We start from the raw sequence: 16174 nt of genomic DNA on the forward strand, positions 1-16174 counted from the left end.
GGGCCAAGCAAAAAGCCATAGGTATAGGCAAGAGTGCTTGACCGTGGGATACCTGTCAGCTAAATTTAATGAATGTAAAGGAATGAAGAAAGAAGGAATCTTGTTTATAATGATGTGAAAAAATTGAAAAAAAATCATTTATTTAAACCAAATATGCTTCGTCATTAGCGATACTATAAAGTATTGGGACCATTAGTTAAGAACTTCTATGATTTCTAGTTAAAATTTTGTTTTGAATCAAAATATTCAGAATCGTAATCTGGCATATTTATGGTATATTTTGAATGTAATAAAATATCGAAATACCAAATATAACATTTGATGTATTTTAGTATGTTTCAGTATATTAATTCGGTATATTTTAAGAATAATACCGGACTGTTTTGCCTTTATTGAATATAGGTAGCGGGTATCTTACTTTCGAGCACACTCGACTGTAGATATTTAAATTGTTTTGTTTGTTTTATTTACTTTAATACGAATAGATAGTCTCATCGGTATTTTATAGAAGTACGTTAAGATTTCTTTTAATTTACTAATTTTTTACATTTCCAAAATGTGACATAATTTGATTAGATCGCCTTTGTCTCTTCTGATTGTTGCCTACCTGTTATACCCTATATCTTTTATTTCGACCCGGTATAATCAGCCAAAACTTTGCACTCACCACACTCTCAACACACTCACACACACATTATAGAAGCGTTAAGAAGAGTGCGGCGCCTGCAATCAGAAGAGTCGACTTGCGTTGCGGCTCGCCAATTTTGCCAGCGACTCCGAAAGATTCCGAATGCGACTCCGAAAGTCGCTGACTTGGCTCAGACCGGTTGCTTGGTCAATTTGACGTCTCAGCGCTTCAGTCTTGGCCAGGTCGGTGTGCGAGACACATCCACATCGCGCTTCGAAAGGTACACACACACACTGCCACAACACAAAACATCTCATACTCACACACACACACACCTCTCACACACACTCGCACTTATCGCGTTAGCGTCGCGCGCGTTTTGTTGCTTGACTTAGCTGTGTGCTGCAAGTCTAAGTTGTTGCCGTCGTCGTTGTCGTCGTCGCCGTTCGTCGAGCTTCGTTCGCTGATGAGAAACAAGCATGTACGTGTGAATACTACTTCAGTTCAAAGTGAATATATATAGTATAGTTTAATATAGCATGAAAACGATTCTAATTGGATTAACGTTCAAGGAGTTTCGTGCCAACGCATTTGTGATGCCTTAAAGCCCCCCAAAAAAGAAATTGTTGTCGTTCCTCTGATTTGATTTTCGTTTTTTGTTCGGTCGATTGTTGTTGCCCTTGGCTATCACAACGGGTGCTTGAACCAACAGCGAATTCCGTGTTCATCACGACAATATGGAAAACAAAGTTATAATACCCTCCTACAAATGAATAAAAACGATTTTATTGCGCTTTATTTCGGGGTTGGGGGAATTTGTGAAAAATTGACCGCCACTCGCAAGTTTGTTGCCTAAGTCTTTTGTGTTATAATGTTTACAAATTTAGCAATTAAACGCTTCATGCAAAAGAGCGTATTTCCGTTTCTCTTTGCGATGCTCTTTTCTTAAGAGCTACGCTCTCTCGCAAGTTTTTCGCATCGTGTTTTTCCAGTCGGCTGCCATTGTTTATCTGGTTTTTTGTTTGTTTCATTTTCCATAGCAAAACAAAGAGGAAGTTGGCCAAAATTAAATGCATGCAAATTTGACTAAATTGCAGAGGCAAAAAATCGTTTAAAAACACAGAAATAAAATAAACGTTACAAACAACATGAATGTAAATTAAATACTAATAATAAATTGTACAACACACAAATTTGGAAATTATATAGAGCAACAAATGTTTGCAAAATCAACACGTTTGTTATAAAACAAAAGCTACACAACTAATTGGATTACACAAAAGTAAAAGATAGAGAAGAGAAAGATCATAAAAAGAAAAAAACGGGACGACAAAGGTGAGTTTTATTTTTTTTTGCGAGCCCCCAAAAATAGAGCTTAATTATCGATGTGGAATATGTATCTCAAAGATTCATTATAGCGAGGTGTTTCTTTTTCTTTTGAATTTTTCGACTTTATGTTTGATGTTTTGCCGTGTGTGTGCAAAATTGCAAGCTGAGTTTTGCTGAGTTGAGCTTAGCCACAAAAGATGACTTCATAAATCGTCTGAGGCGGTCTCCGCATCATCATCAACATCATATGAAAACCGGTTAGCTTTGCCTCGACTTGACTTTAGGCTCGTCGCAAATATAACAACAAAAGTTGTGAGTTGTTTCCAACTTGTATATTTATACAATTTTTAGTTGATCTTTATATTTTTTGGTCAAGCAGACCATTTAATTTAGTTGGAGTTTTTCCTGTCGCAACATTTGCGAATTGTGAATTGCGAATTGCGCGTTGAACCTGTTTCTCAAGGTTGCAAGAGCATCCCAAAATTGGTTGTCACTTGCTGCCAAGTTCGCTGAGCTGCGTTACATCATCCATCGACGGAGATGCGACGGCGATGCCGATGGCGATGGCGAAGGCGACAAATGTGGCAAGTCTGGAAACTGATTAGCTTGCATGACACAGCGCACGCCACATGGATGTGTGGCATGCCACAAGTAGTATTTAATGTACACAGATATGTATTATGTACTCTCTCATATTAGCCACGTCACGGACATCCGCTTTTTGTTTGCTGTTGCCTGTTGCATGTGCGGCATGTTTAATTTTTATGTGTCAGCTGCAGCAGCAGCAGCGGCAGCGGAAAACTGAAAATCCGAAAACTCTGTAATAGCGTCATGACCGGGGAAATGACTGCACAAATACCAAGAATCAAACCGGCCATAAGAAATAGGAAGTTAAAGTACGCTAAGCGACGGCTTTGGCTTAACATTTTTTAGCTTCTGCTCTAGCAAACTGAGCTCAACTTTTAGCTGAAAGCTGTCATCGTTTTCAACTAAAAACGGGCTTCTTAAATATGTTAAATTATGTGCTTCCATGCTTTTATGACTTAGACTTAGAAAAAAACGCAACTATGAGCTCGCAAAAGTTTCAAAATTTAAACTAAAGTTGTTTACGTTTTTAGCTTTTCGAATTTGAATAATAAAAAACTTAAATTAATTCTTTGCTATCTTTCAATTATTACACCAAATAATACTTTAAATTTAGGTTGATATTAACTAGTTTTCTATAAGTTTTTATAAGCTGTTAGCTTAAAAACCTACAAATAAATTCTCATCTGTTTACTATATTCGAGTTATTTTGAAACTTTAGACAAACATTAACTGCTTTGCTATAGTTTTTAGCTTCATGCTTTCAAAGAACTACAAATAATTTTTATGAATCCTGCCATTCAATACAAGTTAAAATTAATCTATAACTTTAGGCAAATATTAACAGCTTTTTAACTCTTCATTTTCTGTTATAAGTTAAAAAAACAAACATATAATTCACATTATTCTTGCCATACAATACAATTTGAAATTAGTTTGAAATGCTTTTCCAATGGTTTATATGTTTTGAGTTTTAAGAGCGACAAATAATTCTTATTAAGTATTAAACACTAAATAAATTAAATCTAAAATTTGTGGTAAGCTTTAAATGCAGTTTCAAGGGTTTTTAGCTGGAAGTTGCACTTGCGAGTCGAAGAATTATAGTAAATTCAATAGTTTTTCTATATATACAAATGTTTAAAAACTGTTTGAGTTAGCTTTAAGCTCATTAATGCATCAAATAGGTGGGCTTAGTACCCTCATTTGCGTATAGTTATCCGTCAAGTAGAAAACAATTTACATTCAAGTACTGCTGCTGGCTGCTCACATTGTCTGTGTATGTGTGTGTTTGTGCTTGAAGTACAGTGGAATCTATTGCTAATTGGCTGGCAAACATTTCGAAATGTTGCGTAGAAGTTGGGAATATCATTAATCATTTCTTTGGGGGCAGACATAAAGCTGAAGTTGCTGTTAAATATTAGCCACAATTGCTGGCAAAGGCATCATAAACAGAAAAAAAAAATAACTGGCAACGTACAAAGAGAGCTTGTCTAAGTTTTAGCACTTGGCTTGGCCAACGGAAAGGCCTTAACCATAATTATGACTCTGCGTTCCGATTGTTGCTGGTTTCTTGTTTGTGCCTTTGCATTGTGTGTGTGTTGGCGTCTAAAGAAGCAATTAGAGAATTTGATTGATAGACAGCCAAGAGAGACAGACAGAGAGATGAGGCGGCTTGCATCATCCGAAATGTTGAATGAAAAATCTCTCAAGTGCTTCAGATTTTTCCTTTTGCTTTTTGATGCATTGCCTATTAATTGGTTAATTTGTGGTTGTTAACTATCAAAATATTTTCATGGAAATGTGTGTGTTGAATGCAACACCTTTTGTTGTGAATAATTGCTGGCAATCGTCGAGCTAATAGAACAACAAATGAACAAAGTTCTCTCACTCGCCATGTGGGTAGCACATCGATGGATATATTTCTCCGATGTGTGGGGGGAAAATATGTACATAGTGTCTGGCGGTAAGCGCCGCCAACGCAGTCGAAAAATGATTTTGAAAATATAATTAAAAGGCAAGAGATTGAGAGAGACTGAGACCTGTTTTGGCTCCACACATTTATACGCCACTTCTTGGCCATAATGAACTTAACTTGTTTATATAACAACGCACAACGAACAAGTGACCTTGAAACAAACGCGTCGAAAAAAATCACATTTTTTCCCCGTCTTCTTGTTTTGTATTATTTTTATTTCGTTGGAGTTTTTTTTTTGGCAGGCACTTGAAAAGTGAGTTGCGCTTACAACATTTGGTTGGTGGCATCATCATCAACGGGGGAAAAACTGTTGCCGCATTTCATTTACATATTTCCCTTTCGCATGACGAATGAACACGCACATTTCTGGATGTGTGAAAGAAAAGTTCATGAACTCCGCCTCAGCTTAAAAATTGATTTATAATCGTTTTGCCAGCTCATGAAAACGCCAAAAGAAAGCAGCAAAAAAATATGACAGCAGTTCATTCAACTTGTAAAAGAACTTAAGTTCTATAGTTGATTGCTGTTCATCGTTGCTTGATTTTTTTTTTTTTGGCAATAATATCGATTTACAGTTGCGAGTAACAAGCAGCTAACGGCTTCCAAAATGAAAGACTTAGGCAACGAACTTGCTGTGCACGCATTACTCACAGTCGCAATCACAATCGCCATGACGTGAGAGTTGAACAGTCTCTAATAATTATGCAAATCTGATAATTTGTGCAGTTGTTGTTTTTTTTTGGCAAGGCGTGGCTTCAGTTGTATCTACTACACATGACTCACTCGACATCTGAGGTCGTTGCGGTTGTAGCCGAGTCCGGCTCTAAGTCGCTGTGTTGTGTCGTATTTGTTTTAAATGAAAAGTAGTCTGGCTGGATTCTGTGCATAAAAAACGCTTGTTGCTGGCCAAAATGCAGACCGACTTAAATGCAGTCTTTTAGCTAATGCAACAAGCGCTGCGTGGGTTAGTTTAGCCCAACAGTTTACACAAAGAAAAAAGTATGAATAATGTTTATTAATAATTATAAATATCAAAAATTACTCAAGCTTAAAAACCAGAAAGCTTGACCACAAAAATGTTGATTCGAATATTTCATTCATTCTAATTAAATGACAATTAGAACTTTATTAGAATATTAAGAAAAAAAATTACTGATTTCAATCATTAATAATAAATAAAACACAGTTAGTATAATAAGAAATAGTAAAGAAACGATCTATGTCGATACCATGTATATTTTATTATATATAAAGAAATTCAGCGAAAGCAAAATTTTATTCTTTAAAGTACAAATTATTTACAAAGAAAACACCATTGTAATATTCGTTTTAATACAAATTCGCATTAATATTTATACATTTATTTTTATTGTTATTTTTATTATAGTTAGTTTGTTAAAAGGGAGTCAGTTAGATCTTAAATATAATATTTTTTTTATGAATTTTCCAACTAATAACAAGGACTTTGATTTCGGTTTTATTTATTTTATTTTAATAATTGTCGTTAATTTTTCTCTCTGTGCTGCTGCAAGTTGTGTAGAGCAAACGTAGCTTGTAGTATTTTTACAATGGTTCGCAAAACACTTTCAAATCCAAGCCAAAACGGGGCGTGGGTGTGGCTGTCTATTTGTCTGTCTGGCAGCTAGGCAAAAACAGCAAAAAAGTAAAACAGCAACAGCAACAAAACAGTACGATAAAACTGGTGCATGTTCGGCAAAGTCATGACTTTTGAACCAGATCATTCGCTCGCATTCGTATTCGCATTTGCTTGATGCCGTTCATTTTGTGTGTAGACAGCCAAAAAGCGCAGCGAATGACGCAAAAGGTATTTGACTTTTACTGCTTAGCTGTTATTTTGAGAATTATGGCAACGCAATATTTAAAATTAACAAGCTGAGAATGTTCAGTCATTAAATTCTGTTAAAACATCTTAAACAGTAGCAACAGTTATTTTTAAACTAATTAAAAGTTATGTTCGACAACTTGTTACGACCAACAAATAAAATTTTCTTTTATAGCTAGAGGTTCTTTATTTAATTGAATATAAAACTGGCTTTTCTCAAATATATAATTTTTATAGCGCACTTTGCAGTTAAGTCTGGCATTGTTCCAATTACCAATTAGTTAAAAAAAAGTTTAGCTCTCTTTTAAATATGTACTATATGGTAGTATCTGTAACTGAAGGCCTCGACTCTAAGCACTTCTAGGCGCAGTAACAATGCTAAAAAAAAAACTGAAAACCAGGCAGAAAACGGAACTGTTAGGCGATCGGTGATCGGCGAAAAAAAAAGCAAAAAACAAAACAAGTTTTGCTATTGGCCCCAGGTAGCCGATAGACAACAGCCAACTAACCAACAAGCCAACAACAAATTCAGACAATGGGCGCCAAGCCAAAGCCAAAGCCAAATAAAAAAGCAAAGTAAATGTCTGGCAACTGTAAAACTGTTGTTGTTGTTGCTGCTGCTGAGGCCGCTGATAAAAATCGAAACATATTCAAGTCCTACGGCTACAAAAAAATACTCAAAAAACAAACGTAGCTCAAGTCACGTTCAATGCGAATTTCTGTTGCGTGTTTCTATTTTATTTTTGGCTAAGCAAAAAAGAAAGAAAAGATAAGCAAGCTAGGCGTCAAAAACTGGCTGGAGAAAAAAAGCTGCGCCTCAGGGCGCGTCATCTTTGACTGTGGGTGCTCAATAAGCTTGAAGCTTTGCACTGAGCCAAAGCCAAATTGGACATCTTGACAAATCAGCGACAAAAAAACAATTTGTAGAAAATTTTACGTAACTGCGTGGCGAAAAGACAAAACCCCAAAAAAAAAAAACGAAGACAATGAAATTGTAATAGAAATGGAATTGGCTGAACGCTGAGCAAACAAATCATAAAAGACGCAACACACTTTTTGGGCAGTGCTCCGTTTGTTGTTGCTTCTCATGCCTCACACAAGATGTGGCAACTTGTCGGCGCTCCAATTTAACGCACTTTGCCAAACGCGGGCGGGTTTTGCAACCGCGGCTAACTGACTAACTTGTTGGACTGACGAACGGACGGACGGACGAACTCACGACTTGACATGCACGCAAGTCCAATATTGACGCATGTCTGCAAATATTCGTTGTAAGAATGCGAAGAAGTTGGCGACTAACCAATACTCTGCTTAAACAATGCCAAAGTGGCAACTTTGACTCTAATTGCAAAGTCAATATTTGAAGTTAAGTTAAGACAATGTTTTTATAACCCATTTAAAATGTAGTGTTATAATGACGAAGTATATTTTGAGCGAACTAAGTTGGAGTGTACCGGAAAATATTTTAATTCACCTGTTAGTATATTATTGCAATTTATTAATAATAATTTCAAAATCTTTTTTGGCTCTACTTAAAGTTCTAATCGAGAGCTAAGAAGAACTACAAATTATAAAATGTTTTGGTATACGTTTTTTCACTAAATAGAGAATTACCCATTTACAATTTGCAAATACCTCATAAATGTTGCAATTACCAGAAATTAAAATACTCTATTCTTTTGTATTCTTCTTTTAATATTATTTTCATGCAGATTAAAGCCCTCGCTCTTCCCTTCAAATGAAATTACTAAAATAAAGTATTCTCTTGAGTAAAATCTGTAAAATACTTAATAATTTCTTATATAATATTAATTACAATATAATGTTTACATTTAATATTATAGCTAATAACCCTAGGGAGTAAACTCGCGATAAGACCTCGACACCTAAATGCAAATTGCGTGAACTCTAATTATATTAGTTATAAGTGTTAATAAATTGTAATAATATGGAAAAATTGCCAGTCAACATATAAGTATTTTTTATAATAATAAAATAAATAGTTTATTTATCAGCTTGAGCTGTTAACAAACCGCTTAACTCTAATATCCAGGGTATCATAAGCATTGCACAAGGACAACATAATGAGCTCAGCCTTTCCAATTTCGTCGCTTAACTGAAACTTGCTCTGTCCAAAATGCTGGGCAAAGACAATTTTATGGTCATGTTGCAATCGACTTGCCTCTAGAAGAAGTTAGTGGCTAAATAATGAACTTTTTAAGTTGCGCTGCATCTACCACAATTTTAGCACTTTATTTTAATTGTTATTGGCAAATTGACGCCACAATCATAATAAAGATAAAACTTGGTCAGACGCGCCGCTGGAAAATGCTGATGAACATTTTCAACAATACAATGGAAATTGGCGTTAATGTTGGCGTTGCAATTGCATCTATTGTTTGTTGTTTATTGTTAACTATTGTTGTTGCTGTTGTTGTTGTCTGGCTAATGGCAAATTAAAGCATTGTTAGCTCATTTGAGACGACGACGACGGATGGGCAATTGCAATGACCTTGAGGCAAAACGCTAGACAGTAAAATAAAAAAACAAAACTGAAAAAAGCATCCGTTCCGATTCGTTGACTGCGTTAACTTTGATCAGTCTACCCTCAGCCTTCCTTCTGGCTCTTCTGCCCCCCGCTTTTAGTCACCACAAATTGTTACCTTAAGCTGGCAGCCAAATGACACTTAATTGTCGTCTCATCGCTGGCTTCGTCGGCTACCTGGCATTTAAACGACATATTTGTTTATAAGTCTTCGATTTGAAATTCTAATTCCCCCCGTCCATCCATCCGTCCGCTGCATAGTTAAGCAGGTGAAAGTCTGTGTTCAATTGGCTTTTTGATCATGATCTTTAACGCATTTGATTAGCACTCGAACGCGCTTGAAGTTCTCTCGCTGAGCGCTGAGGTAAAAGTAAAAGCTAAGACAAAAAAGAAGCTAACAAATAAAAGCCATGCCTGACCCCAAAAACAACATTGTTAAGCCGCAGCAGCAACTATTAACTGTTCACAAAAAAACAAAAACAACACAGATGAAGATGAAGTAAAGACACACAGCCATAGAAATATATTTTATGCGTTTTCCAGTGTTTTGTATTGACCCTTTTCACCATTAATTATCATAATTAAGAACACAATGCAGCACAAGTCACGAGACACGCAGTGAAAAATGCAGCCAAGCTGCGCGTCTTGTCTTGGCCAACTTACTTTCTAACGAAAATTGCAGCGAAATTAGCCATACGCAACTTCTTCCATACTGATTGATCATCTGAGAACGCGGTGGACAAAAAGGGGAAAGGGCAAAGCTTCGAGATTGAACGATGATTGCCAAAGATTTCTCATTTTTATGGCACTTGGCTTAACCACAACCGAAAGTTGTTGTCAGTTGTTGTTAGAATCTTGGCTCTTGGCCACAAAGTCGCCGTCGTCGTCTCCGTCGTCGTTGTTGTCGATGCCCATTTCAAATAGGTCAAACATTGTGCTTGGTGTGTCTCAGTATGTGTGTATGTATGTGTTTGCCTATGTGTTTAACACAGTTTTTTTTTGTATTGCCTTTGGCAATTTGCATGACCGTATTCATACCAAGTAGGCATTGTGTAGAAAGGTCTTTTAAGTTAGAACCAAACCTTAACTTTGGTATGAGAGAAAAGAACACAATTGGAAAGCCATGAAGAGTTAGAACCTTTTCAATTTGGGAAGAATATTTCCGAGACTTCAACCACACAATTTAAAATTTTTTTAATTTAATGATTGCTCATAAGAACATCAATTTCAAATGATCAATTTATATGTTATTAAAACAAACAAAACATATTAGAAAATATCAGTGGTTTCACTCCCATATTATGATTACACTTGTATTTGTATTTATTTTTATAACTAGCTAATAATTAAATTATATAAATTATTTTAATTTGTACAACTAACAATTGTTCAATGATAAAACAAAAGTTTAACAACCTTTAAGAATACAATTTTTATGATAGATGTTCTCGACTTTTCAGTGTTGTTAGCTAATACCATAACCTCGGATCGTATATTGCATAATTTTATAATCATCATATTCTCCTTTATAAACATATCAAAATTTGACAAAATGAAAATGAAAAGAAACTGCGATTCAATAAGTACACATATTTTAATCCTTTATTAGTAATATTTTATAAGTTTTAGCTTCTAGTTCATATATAAATAAAAATAAAATGTATTGCATATTTTAAAGTCGAGCATGCTCGCTAGTTACTTTGCTACTTGTATTCCGATTGCTAGCGTGTGATATTCTAATTGTAAAACAACGACTCCGCTCGTATTCTAATGAAGTTAACCCGTTTATCGATGTGCTTACTCTTGTTGTTGTTCTTCTTCTTCCTTTTCCTCTTCAACGTCTAGTTCTACATCTATTTTGTGCTTCTTCTTGCTGTGATTTAATCGCGTCACAGTAGGGCGCTTAAAGTTTGTGTCTTAAGTCTTTCGTTTTTTATGTGGAGCAACATAATTTCTGCTCAATGAACTAGTTCAGATGCCGCAACTCGATTAGCAGTTTTTTGATTAAACTGAAACTCAAATTATTAACCGTAATGCGAACATTTTCCAACTTAACCCTAATGTGCCGACATTTGCTGCTCAATTAGCAGCTGGAAAACTGGAAAATTAAAACATGCGCACACACATTTAACGCACAATTACGCGCAAAGCTTTTTAGTTTTTTGGTATTTGGTTTTTACAGTTTTTTAGTTTTTCCTTTCAATTTTGCTCAAGCAGAAAGCTGTAAAAATTAAACATAAAATCTTATCGCAGACGTTTTTGTTGTCGTTGTTTTGCATATATGGAAATGTTAGTGGAAACACGCGAGGTCATTTAGTCGCCACATTAAATGAAAATGCAATTGTTTAAACAAAAAGTGTATGTTTGTTTTGTTTACCCAATTGTCTCTCCTATTTTGTTGTATGTATTTTATTTTTGTTATTTTTTCCCTCTGGCTTGCTTAATTTATTCAGTTGCACGGCCCATTTGTCGGCTTTTTTTACTCGCGTTTGTTTAGTTTTAAGGTTTTGTTGTTGTTGCTGTTGGTGTTATGGAATGTGTGTCAAACGAATTCGACACTTGACAATCGCATATAAATATCCGTTACAGCTGAGCGCACTCAGTCAGTTGATGCCGCAGTGATCAATTGAATGACTTCATGATGAAAACTCAATGTTAAAAGCGGGAGACATGCATAATATGATATTATCACATGCATAATACAATATAACATATATTATGTAGTTGCTGGTTGTGCATTCACTGAAGGGTAGCAAACGAATAATTGAATACAACTTCTAGTACTGTATTTAATAATAAATAGTTAACAATCATAGTAAATCGTGGAATTAAGAATATTATACGAAATGTTGTTTTCTTTAAAAGCAGACCTTAGAATTCAATTTAGACAAGACGAAATAAAATTTCAATTACTGCAAATAATTGAATAAATATGATATACGCTAGAAGTAAAATTTTGTGATTTAGCAAATAATAAATAAACAATTAGTATGAATGTTTGCTACTCTAATGAAACGAAGAATCAGCTATAAAAAGTTGATTTCCTAAAAAACAAATCATAGAAACCAATTTAGTAATTTAGAAATAAAACTTTAATTACTTGTTGTCAGCCTAAAGGCCTCAATAAAGGCCTAAATAAATAATTACTTTGCGTTTCGAAGAGACTCATTAAGCTCACATTTAATTTGCTGAATACTTAAAAAGAATAATAACCAAGTAATTATTGGCAAATAACAATTCAAAAGATACTACACAAAATTCTTTTAACTCTGTTAATTCTACTCAAAATCAAATAAGAAAGCTACAGTCAAATGTGTTCGACTATGAAATACTCATTTTCAGTATAAGAAAAACAGTATTATTATTCAATTATACCAAAATAATATGCGAAACGTAATACTTCTGCCTGTTATATACATTTGATGCAAGAACAAAATTATAATATCATTTGCTTTCTTTTAATTAAGTGCCATAGTCACACTTAAATCTCGTTAATAAAGTTTATTTTATAGAGATTATATTGAAAAGTCAAATTGAAAGCTCTTAATGCAACTTCATCCCCAACTCAACAACTATTCGTAATTATGTCCATTTGTTTGCAGATTCATGAATCTAGTCGAGCTCATGCAACTCGCAATTCAAAATTCGTGCAATTTGAAATTCGAGAGCAATATCAGACAGCTCCCCCATGATACGAAGGTCACTTGCTCCCATTTCGCTCACTTTTTTTGCAAATGTGAATCATTTGCTTTTTTCTCTCTATTTTTTACAATGAAACTGGGTAACGAGAGCAGATGCCAATCAAGAGTTCATTATTCATAATTTCCATTGAGCGCAATGCGCACCGCACCGCATTTTATTTTTATTTTATTTTGTGGGTTTGATTTCCATTTGTTTTTTACCTGCATGAGCTGCGCATTTATTTTTAGTTTTATTTTTATTTACTTCTATTTAGCTTACGATTATTTGTATTTTTGTTAGTGACATTTTTGCGCTAAACGCCGCATTGCGTCATGCGGCTAATTTCTGTTAATTTATTGCACTGCGTTCATTGTGTGGCTCGCAGTTCACATTGTTGTTAGTGGCATGTAGTTAGTAGTATTAGTAAGCATTTTGCATTGGCTTTAGTTCAGTTTATTGCTTCAACTGTGTCAATGCGGTTGGGAAAAACTCTGGAGCGTGCGGGCTTCACAAATTGTCGAGGTGAATTTTCGTAGTGCACTCAGAAAGACGAACATAATGCCAGCTATTAATCAACGAGACGCTCGCGATATCGTTTGACCCAATTTAAATAATAACACAAAATCCTAAAGAGATTACGGCGCTTGCTTGCAACAGCTGTAACTGCTACTGCAACAGCAACGGCAACAGCAATCAACGTTGCATTTCAATGGGTGAGTCGGTTTTTCCGTCTGTCCGTCCGTCCGTCTGACCGCCTATCAATTGTATGTTTGTCTGGCATCTTGTGACATCATAAAGTTGTGAATGAAATGTGTTGGCAGCCAAAGAGTAAACAACAATAAGTAGAAGCAACAAATGGGAGTGTGTTTCTTGGAAGCCAGTGATAGACTTAGAGAATACTCTGTCTAATGGTTATCAACAACACAAAAATAATAAGTGAGAAATCTACGGTTTACTGTGAGATAAACGCTATACATTTTCAATAAATACAAAACACTGCAAAGCAATATTATAATTAAAATAGAATTTAGATTTAATTGACCGAGAAAATACTGATTCACATCTAAAGGTTTATTTGGTATAACGATATACCATTACACTTGAAATATACCAAAGCAAACACCACTTACAGCTTTGTCTTGAAACACTTCCCACTAATGTGATATTATCGTGAAAATATAACAAATTCATTTTCTTAAGAAATACTAAAAGATAACACCATGTTTATTTGGTATGAGGATATACATACCATTACATTTAATATAAAACATAGATTGTCAGCCTAAGCAGACAAGCCACGACAGCTGAAACTGTATACTGTATTAAGAACGGTTCAAATTTGTATCTATCCAACAACTTCCTTCTTCTGTAGTCCAGCATACCCTTCTCTCTATTGCTACTGTGTAATTTACTTTAACCAGAAATCATTGTCAGCACTTTATCGCGCGTGGTCATCTCGTATAGCATGTAAGATGCTTGTTGCTTTGGCTTGGCGGCTTTTGGGTCGCATGCAGCGCTAAGCCAGCGTTAGAGTGATAATGATCTGCGAAGTCTCCTTCCTGGCCATGACTGGTAGCTATCAATATTCTCACAGCAATAGCCACAGCAAGAGCTGCAATTACCAATAACCTGTGAGCAGCAAGCTGAATTGTAAATGCAATGCAGGAAATGCTGCCAGTTGCATGAAAAGTGCTTATCATTTGCTCCATTTTGGTTATTGATATGTGTTTAATACCTGTTTGGCTTTGTTGTCCGACGTGTTGTTGATGCTCAAGTTGCTGTTGCAGCTTCTGTGTTGTTGTTATGAGGCATGCAACATCTCGTTGAGGCGGCCCTGTTACAACGCCTGTACCGTTATACTCAGCGCTTCCTGGGCTGCAAACTCCACTTTTTTATGCTGATTTCAACCCATTTTTATATTTTGGCTGTTACACGCAACAAGCGGATGCTTCTTCCCTCTTTCTCCCCCGCCACTTTGCTGACCCAATTGCGAGGGCTCTGTATGCGTTTTTGTTTGTCTGTTGAAAGTTTCGCCTTGGGGCATAAGTTGGGCGAAAACACATTCACAATGCTATACACATCAATAATTCATTATTATACATACAATATATAATATATATTTTTTTGTGGGTTTGGTTTATGATTTAGCATAATGTAATCGCATTGTGCAGATCTTGAAACCAGTTTCTTTCTTTCCCTTTTTTGATGCTCATTAATCGTCTGTCACTTCTCTGCTCTTCTCCCATATTTTTTGCAGCTGCCACTATGAAGTCAAGCACTCAAATTCTCTGCACAGCGCTGCATATAATCGTAAGTAAACCACATGCAAACTATTTATACATATTAAAAGAAGTAGAGTGAATATTGTTTTTAAGTCCGAAATAATTACGAAGACTGACTGGTGAGCAAAATTTAATTTCAATTAGTTTACAAAATTATTTAACTTCAAAAATCTGTATGAAGGTTGTGAAGTTAAATTATTTCATTTCATTCTTCTATCTTTCTAAACCAAAAGTTTAAATCCCTTTAGTTTACCAAATTATTTAAGCGACATTTCTGCTTATCAGCAGTATCAAATTTCTTTTGGCTTTTTCCCATTCGCATCTCCGCAACTATATTTTATTCTTATCTAACAATATCGTAGCCATAAATATTTTCCAAATACAAATCCCAAGCTATATTTCAGCCTTACTCAGAGCTGAGCCAGACATCAATCAGTTGCCAGCGATTAACCCGAATATGAGCTGTGGCATCAACATCAATCCGCCAAACACTTTGGGGCATGTTTACTCATGCCTGCGCCACACGCTGCCCCCGCAATTGCTTTCCTGCTCTTCTCGCGAGTGCTAAAAATCGATTCGTGTTCGTGCCAAGTTGCCAAAATAAAAAGAAAAAAAAGAAACGAAATAAAAGTGGCACAACAACAAGCTTTCCATGCTTAGCTTAGCTTAGATTCTAAGCAGCTCTCTGTGTCTCAGTCTTCACTTCAGCGTGATCATCGCCGCGTCGTCTTGGGTTTCAACTCTAACCTGGCGCGAGCTGGCGAAAGTTTCTCGTCTAGAATCGTGAGAATAATGTTTCCCATTTCTCCAGCTTCGCAATTGAACACGAATGAAACTAAAATCTTCTTGCCGCATTTTGTGGCATTTGCATTTTAATTAAAGGAGCTACAAGCTGCCTGCCACAGAGATTAGTCCGGCATTAATGTCGGCTCGTTCGTGATTTATGTCAACGGCTTTATGGGTCGCAGTTGGCCTCATGGTCATGGCCCAGCTCATCGCGGGCATCGCCAAAGTCATCGTCATCGTCATCCTCCAGTGTCCCCATTATTGCGTTGCTAATGAGCATTCTCCTCTATCCACTTTCTTTGCAGACAATTGCAACTCTAACGACACATGGTGCACAGATCCCGACCTCTGCGAGTAAGTACATTGAATCTCTCTATTTGCTAAGCTAACTAGGTAAAGACATGAAGTCGACCAAGAAATGTGAAGAAGTTTAAAACTGGAGTTTGAGGCTACGCAACACTAGATGGCGCCAGCTTACACTTTACCATGCATTGTTTGCGGATGAAGCTGTTTCCTGGCT

The 16174-nt window shown here is 35.8% G+C and overlaps 1 protein-coding gene across 5 annotated transcripts in view; it reads left to right on the forward strand.

The window, feature by feature from the left end:
- The first annotated feature begins 856 nt into the window (after positions 1-856).
- LOC132787985 (uncharacterized) overlaps positions 857-16174 on the forward strand; it is a 28716-nt gene continuing 13398 nt past the window's right edge. The window contains exons 1-4 of one of the 5 annotated variants that reach the window (XM_060795256.1): positions 857-1109; positions 1669-1963; positions 14844-14896; positions 15960-16008. In XM_060795256.1, coding sequence (XP_060651239.1) covers positions 14852-14896; positions 15960-16008 — 94 coding nt within the window. In that variant the 5' untranslated portion in view covers positions 857-1109; positions 1669-1963; positions 14844-14851. Of the gene's footprint in view, positions 1110-1668; positions 1964-13275; positions 13300-14843; positions 14897-15959; positions 16009-16174 lie in introns of those variants that run through there. The other 4 variants (XM_060795258.1, XM_060795257.1, XM_060795255.1 and 1 more) reach the window with 4 other exon arrangements.

Source organism: Drosophila nasuta, chromosome 3 (genome assembly GCF_023558535.2).
Source record: "Drosophila nasuta strain 15112-1781.00 chromosome 3, ASM2355853v1, whole genome shotgun sequence".
Classification (NCBI taxonomy): domain Eukaryota; kingdom Metazoa; phylum Arthropoda; class Insecta; order Diptera; family Drosophilidae; genus Drosophila; species Drosophila nasuta.